At 38.9% G+C, this 7,516-nt stretch overlaps 1 protein-coding gene across 3 annotated transcripts; it reads right to left on the bottom strand.

Moving 5' to 3' along the window:
* Nucleotides 1-956: 956 nt before the first annotated feature.
* Nucleotides 957-3,526, bottom strand: LOC109190910. Of its 3 annotated transcripts, none has more exons than XR_002055816.1 (4): nucleotides 2,935-3,526; nucleotides 2,657-2,742; nucleotides 1,814-1,968; nucleotides 957-1,158 (listed from the first exon to the last, which is right to left on the bottom strand). XR_002055816.1 is itself a non-coding variant. In XM_019341514.1 (4 exons), exons 1-3 carry the CDS (start codon nucleotides 3,193-3,195, stop codon nucleotides 1,863-1,865), a joined length of 381 nt encoding a protein of 126 aa, XP_019197059.1. In that variant the 5' UTR covers nucleotides 3,196-3,526; the 3' UTR covers nucleotides 957-1,158; nucleotides 1,814-1,862. The 3 variants fall into 3 exon arrangements, 1 of the variants encoding a protein (XP_019197059.1); XR_002055817.1 differs by having other exon boundaries at nucleotides 1,814-1,896; nucleotides 3,054-3,526; XM_019341514.1 differs by having other exon boundaries at nucleotides 1,814-1,896.
* Nucleotides 3,527-7,516: the final 3,990 nt, after the last annotated feature.

Below are 7,516 nucleotides of genomic sequence, written 5' to 3'. Positions count from 1 at the left end.
TCGTAGGGGTATAATTTCTGTTGTTGAAGCCGGTGTTGTTGTAAGTCCCGCGCATAGACAACGGTTTTTTAACCGTTGTCTTTTCTAGAAACAACAACGGTTTTTTAACCGTTGTCTATTAAGTGTTGTTGAAGCCGGTGTTGTTGTAAGTCACGCACATAGACAACGGTTAATAACCGTTGTCTTTTCTAGAAACGACAACGGTTTTTTAACCGTTGTCTATTAAGTGTTGTTGAAGCTGGTGTTGTTGTAAGTCACGCACATAGACAACGGTTAATAACCGTTGTCTTTTCTAGAAACGACAACGGTTTTTTAACTGTTGTATATTAAGTGTTGTTGAAACCGGTGTTATTAAAAGTCACGCACATAGACAACGGTTAATAACCGTTGACTTTTCTAGAAACGACAACGGTTTTTTAACCGTTGTCTATTAAGTGTTGTTGAAACCGGTGTTGTTAAAAGTCACGCACATAGACAACGGTTTTTAACCGTTGTCTTTTCTATAAACGACAACGGTGTTTTAACCGTTGTCTATTAAGTGTTGTTGAAACCGGTGTTGTTAAAAGTCACGAACATAGACAACGGTTTTAAACCGTTGTCGTTTCTTCCAAAGACAACGGTTTTTGACCCGTTGTCAATTCAATGTTGTTGAAACCGGTGTTGTTAAAAGTGATGCACATAGACAACGGTTTTTAACTGTTGTCTTTTGTAAAAAAGACAACAGTTTTTAACCATTGTCTCAACGATTTTTAATCGTTTTTAACCTGCTTAAATTTTAATCATATAAAAAATCAATTTATCCATTCACCATGGCCAAGTGTAGTTACATAATTTTGCACAAGCTAAGGTTCAAAATACAAAAGAACTAATTAACAAGTCTAAATACTTCCATGACCAATTCAAATCGAATCATATATCATCTAAGTCATAATACTACAAAAAAACAATTCCACAAACCAAGTCTAAATGATCACAACGTTCTAATGATCAAATCATACCTACTCTATATAACTTGATAGAATATCGGTCCATTCTAAATGTGAAGTCTAGAGCTAAGAGAGATAATAAACTCTATAGCATGATACCTTTGCATCTCTCCAAACTATTAACTGCATACTGCCACCAACATTGGACCATAGGAGGAAGTGTGTAGTAAAGCTGCAAACAATCACAAAAAATAATAAGTTTCAACAAAAAAAAAAAAAAAAAGCTCACTAATAATAAGTTCAAGTATAATTAGCTAGTCAGAAGACAAATACGGGAGTTTTATCTTTTTGAAAAAGAAAGAAAGACAAATGGTAGATACAAAATAAAGGTAGCAACTCCTGGCTTAAGGAGTTCATAGTACATAGCACCAAAAAAATCATAGTATTAGAAAACAAAAAAGACTATGAAAACAGAGATGAACTTAAAATTACACACAACATGTTGGAATTTTTTTAGGTAGATGAATGGGCAAACAAGAACATTGAGAATGCAAAAGAGTAATAATTTGCATGTAGAATCCAAAGCCCTTACTCATTCCTTTATCATCTCGCAAAAGTTTTGCAAAAGTAATCAGAAGTTTTGCAGTCCCTGTAAACTTCACATATCATTACAGGGATAATTAGAACTTACTACTCATGTTTTCTTCCCTCCACTAATTTCATAGTTATAGTGATATCCTAATAGCACTTCATTGATGGGTTGCGTTTAGTTTATGCCACCATTATTCACTATAATTAAGCCAGGAATAGACTCCAGCTGACAGAAGAACATATATCCAAACAGGGCATGATATGAAAATAAATAAAATAATTGTAATGAGACAAACCTCGGTAGCTGCTCCTTCGTCATCTTTGTACCCAAGTTTTTCTAAGATTTCATATATGGCAGTCAAGTCCGATCTCAAGCAAGCTTCACCAAGAGGAGATAAAAACATAAATTCACCATTCACTGGTATATACCCATTAATACATGAGACAGAACCTGAATACCAAGTTTTCATAACTTCAATTAGTCACGTTATCTAGTTAATCAAATAATCCATTACAACATGCTCATCAGATGAGAAAACAGATCAAAATGGCTAGATGAACCCGTAAGGCGTAAACAATGCATAAAACTAGACAGACAAATATAAATAGTGCAACTGTTAAAAGACTTCTTTAATATGAAAAGCAGCCTCAAGTCTCCTCGGGCTAAATATAACTTCTGGAAGGTCACGTCTACTTCTGTTAATATTGTTATAGAGATTTACATGCTTACTTTAGCTAATATATCGAAGTCTGGATTCAGGAAATATGTATAAGGCTTCTATATTTATTGAAAATGAACCCAAATCCCCCCATCATTCACTTTGGTTCTGGCAGATAACAAAGAACTAAAAGCTAAAGCAAACATCTGATTGTAAAGAAATCAATCAAACGAAAACCACTTAAATTCCATAAATTCCTAAAGTTGATATACACAATATAGATTCAGAATATTACCTCAGTCTCCTTCTGAAGTGGAAAGCAAACATAAAAAAATCAGAGAGTTTATGCATGAAGTTATGCAATCTTTTATACATAGGTTCATAGCAAACAGAAAATATATATTAAAAAAAAAAATCAGAGAGTTTATGTATGAAGTTAGTTTACCAGTGACATCAAATTTAACCAAAAAGGAAGCTTACATGGCTTGGAGGGATGTGTTTGCCACTGAGAAGGTCAAGCAAAAGCGTTCCAAAACTATATATGACGCCCTCCGGAGGTATTCTTCCTACAGAAGTTTCAAAAACCAACTGGATGATAGTCCAACAAGAAAACATAGATATGGTTTATATGGTAAAATCCACAAATCATTACCAAGGCCCACAATAAATATTACTAGATTGTATTACAACAAGGATAGGGAACATATATTATAATATAAGCATGTCATAATCCCATCCGCCATAGAAGCTAGCTCAACCTCATTAAGACAAGGCTTTGTTCCCAATTTTTGAACCTTCACCTCGGCATTCTGTCGAACAGTTTCCAGGCAGTCAGAACCAGCATGTTTTCCACTCTGTTTGGTATTTAGTTGCTCACCAGCCTCCACAACCATGTCCTTCATAGCAACCTTAGGAGGCTGTTTGGGCTTAAGTATCTCAAGGTTTCTCCCAGAATTTCCTTTCAAAGGAGTCACAACCTTCCCCGATTTATTTCCAGCTTTAGAAGGCCCAGGGGCCATTCTTCTACAAGACTTTAGGCGACGTCACTGTCCGAGGCAACGGCACTGTCCGAGGCGATGCGGTGTTGGACGCGGCGAGACCACGGTCGGCGGAGAGCACTGGGCAGCGACCACTTTGACTGCGGAGATGGCGGTGTCTGAGAAGAATGGTGGTCGGTGGGGAGCACTGGGTTTACAAAGAGGGAATGTCTGAGGAGAATGGAGAATGGCGGTCGGTGGAGAGCACTGGGTTTGCAAAGAGGGAATGTCTGAGGAGAATGGCCGGCGGAAATTTTGTTTGACGGGGAAATTTTGCCCGCTAAGTGTTCTCACTGAAAATTTGTAGAGGGAAACAATTGAAGAAATTATTTTGATTTTGTAAAGAGGGAAATAACATAACATATATCATATACTATGTACTAATATAATTAAAAAAATAACGAATTTTTATTTTAATTTTATAATAAGCTTTATTTTTTCAAAATTAAATAAGTATATTCATGGTTTTATAGGGATCGGATCTACTATAAACCGGGCGATATAGATATAGAACAAGGTAAGAAAATATTAGCTTTATTACCGGGGTCGCTAGACCCAAAATAGTACCGACGGCTATATAGGTACAGAACGCGAGATTAATAGATTTCTATACTATAGATTCATAAAAATTTTACTTTAGATTCATAATTTCTAAATCGTAGATTCATAATTTAAATATAGTAGATTCATAATTTAAATACAGTAGATTCATAATTTCTATAATGCAGATTCATAATTTATGTATTGTTGATTCATAATTTCTAAATTGTATAGTTATCAAATTATGAACATATATAGTTTTGTGATTTGTGAATACAGAGTTCAACAATTGGGAATATGAACATCGAAAATTATGAACATAGAGTTCTGTAATTGTGAATATATATAGAGTTCAATCATTATGAATATGAATTTCAAAAATTATGAATATATAGTTCGGTAATTATGAACATGAAACAGTGTGCACCATGCATGGTGCACACGGTTGCACAACATAATTTGCCCTTTATTACCCGGAGGTTTATTACCCAAACAGCTGGCGGCCCAATTATTACAAAGATTGCAGCAAAAGAAATGGGCTATAGCTAACTGTACGATATCAACTACTCTTTCATATCCATTCTCCGCGTGTCCCATGCATGCCGGAAGAGTCGATTACCAACATATAGCTAACCTTGTTAGTCATGCGCTAGCCGGAATGGTCGATTACCAACCCCGGCCCCTATTATACCGCCCTTAACCCCTACACATCATACCGCACCATTATGAACACCACCCCATATTGTTTTTTATACTTGATAATTATTATTATTTTTTTGAATTCATAAATTGGTCTTAATTGTAATATAATTGAAAATAAAACTTTAATGAATTTACTTTGAAATTTTGGTGAATAATTTTATATTTAAATATGAACGAAAATAGAACTATTAAATTAACTTTTGAATTGTATTCTTTCTTTGTTAAATTATAGGTAAAAGATAAGGTGTAACACTTTAATAAACAAGAGTTGGTGTGGCTTGGTGGATTTAGCTTTATTTGTTATGTTAAAGGTCTTGGGTTCTATCCTTTGTGGTGATATTCTTAACCTATTTTATACAATCATTGTCTTGGTCCTCAAAGACAACACATAAGCAAACTGGTAATATACTAGATGTTGCGCTTAAGTACACAAGTGTTGGTGTGGCTTAGTGGTTTTAGCTTAGTTTATTATGTTAGAGGTTTTAGGTTCTATTCTTCCTGGGGGAATTCTTCAACAATTTTCTAAAATTGTTGTCTTGGTTTTCACAAACAACACAGAAGAAACCCAGTTATATACCAGATGTTGCACCTTTAGACATAAGAGTTTGTGTTGCTTAGTTGGTTAGATTGCTTACTTGTTAAGTTTGAGGTTATAGGTTCAACTTTTGTTGTTAACATCCTTGTTTTTATTTTATATACCTGTTAAATAATGATGCGCAAAGACAACGGTTTTTTAAAACCGTTGTCTTTGTAGTGTTGTGTATTCAAATACGCTTAAAGACAACATACCAAAGACAACGGTTAAATAAAACCATTGTTTTAAACAAATAAAGAATGCGCAACGACAACGGTTATATAAAATCGTTGTCGTTTTAGTGTTGTGTATTCGAGTGCGCTTAACGACAACACACCAACAACAACGGTTAAATAAAACCGTTGTCTTTTTTTTTTTTTAAAGAAAAGAGCGCACAAAGACAACGGTTTTAAACAACCGTTGTCTTTCTAGTGTTGTGTATTCCAGTGCGCTTAAAGACAACACACCAACGACAACAGTTAAAAAAACCGTTGTCTTATTTAAAAAAAAAACGCACATAGACAACGATTTTAAAAAACCGTTGTCGTTGTGGTGTTGTCTTTTCACAAAATGCACAAAGACAACACACTTATAACAACGGTTAAGTAAAAACCGTTGTCTTTGACAAAAATGTTGCATCAAAGACAACGGTTTTGGACCAAACTGTTGTCTTTTATACAAAAGACAACACTTTTCTTAAAAACTGTTGTCTTTCTAGTGTTGTCTATGTGCATTTTTCTTGTAGTGAAGTATTTAGGAAAAGAGATCGATCAAGGTGCAATCTCGACAGTGACAGTGTGAGAATTATGTTCAAAGTGAATAAATTCTTTGTGTGTATCGACATTTGACTATTAAGTTACTGTGATTTACATTATCCCAAATATTTTGTCCAATCGGAGTGTGAGGTGCTCTTAAAATTGGAGATTCAATCTTTTGGGAGAAGCATTTGACCCGTTCATGGGTTATTCCTTTAAACATAAATTCAATAGAAAATTTATTAGTACTTTCGCTAATGTGTATGAATGGTGACAGGATAATAGGGCTGATATCCGACCCGGATTATAAGTGGGCATCTGACCCGGCATCACATGGGAACCCAACGGACAAAACTCCAATGGTTAGGAGTTCCAACAGGTGCCACCTTTACTGTCATTGAAGCCAGCATTGAAGCCACCATTGATGAGAGAGAATTAAAGGCTTAGGCTCCCCATTTATGTCCCATGTTGTTACCGTTAGGACTCTAGTATAAATGGGGCTATCCTTAGCTAGCAAAGGCGACGTTCAGTACTCGGGACAAAGACACACTGTACTTTCTATACTAAGACACTAAGGCAATACAACTATTGTTATTCTCTCACATAACGTTATTATAATATTATTATTACCGGTAACATTATTACCGTCATTGGTGCTTTCATTGAGAGCCTGAGTCCAATACTCAAGCAGGCTACGACACACACAACTCATTCCTCTTTCAACATCAAGTTTGAAAGAATGGTGTCCCGCAGCTCCCATGGTTCCCGCAACGTGAACAATGACAATGCCTCAGGTGACCTCCGGGACCAACTCACCAACAATCGCGGAGGGGACCTCCGAGAACAGCTCAACAACGGGAGACCCGGGGACCTTCGAGACCAACTCAATAATGGAGGGGACCTCCGAGACCGACTCAACAATGGAGGGGCGAACCAAGTCATGAACCTCTAGGTGACCATTCAGCAAGCAGTGACGGCGGCACTAAATCAGGTGGCAGTGGGAGTCCAAGGCCAAGTAGTCCCGCCACGACCTCAGGAAATAGAGGTAGAATCCCCACGGAGGGCGGATGCCCAGGACGCAACCCGTGCAGCGAGGGACGCAGGGCGTCGCACCAGGACAGGGGGTCCAGGAGAGGGCACCCAAAGAAGCGGTCCGGCCAGACGGCAACCTGGACCCTCCCGCTCTGCCCTGGAACGGTTGGGACACGGGGCGCCCGCTCGGCAAAGGCCAGAATCACGTGCCGAGGGGTCCTCCGCTAGAGGCCCTCGCCGACACGAGGAAAGAGAAGCGGAAAGGTCGCCCATAGAAAGGATGGGCGAGTCTCGTGGGCCAGCCCCGCGCTGGCATGGCGACGAGTCGGCCCTGCGTTGACACTCGGATGAGCGACGCTTCGATGAACCGGCCCCGCGTCGGCACTCGGCGGAGCGACGCGTCGATGAGCCGGTCCCGCGTCGGCACTCAGCGGGCGAGCGACGCGTTGATGAGCGGGTTCCACACCGACACTTGGGTGGACGAAACGTCGAGGAACCAGCTCCGCGTCGACACTCAGATGGACGGAAAGTCGATGAACTAGCCTCACGCCGACACATGGAATAGCGGCAGCCGGCCCCGCGCCGGCACCTTGACGAGTCGAGCCTAGTCGAGAGGCTACAAAGAAGAATCGAGGAGTTAGCAAGAAGGGTGGAGGCACGGGAGCAGTCGCCGGAACCCGAGGTACGGATGGCAGCACCG

The sequence above is a fragment of the Ipomoea nil genome, unplaced genomic scaffold (genome assembly GCF_001879475.1).
Source record: "Ipomoea nil cultivar Tokyo-kokei standard unplaced genomic scaffold, Asagao_1.1 scaffold1596, whole genome shotgun sequence".
Taxonomy (NCBI): Eukaryota; Viridiplantae; Streptophyta; class Magnoliopsida; order Solanales; family Convolvulaceae; genus Ipomoea; species Ipomoea nil.
This window is presented reverse-complemented; position numbering and strand designations above follow the sequence as displayed.

Excerpts from the sequence above, each read along its gene's own strand:
- LOC109190910 (XM_019341514.1), bottom strand. The coding sequence starts at position 3,195 with ATGGCCCCTGGGCCTTCTAAAGCTGGAAATAAATCGGGGAAGGTTGTG. Across the intron at positions 2,743-2,934 it reads CAAAGCCTTGTCTTAATGAG|GAAGAATACCTCCGGAGGGC; the intron begins GTTGAGCTAGCT and ends AAACTTCTGTAG. Across the intron at positions 1,897-2,656 it reads AACACATCCCTCCAAGCCAT|CTTGCTTGAGATCGGACTTG; the intron begins GTAAGCTTCCTT and ends CTCTTGGTGAAG.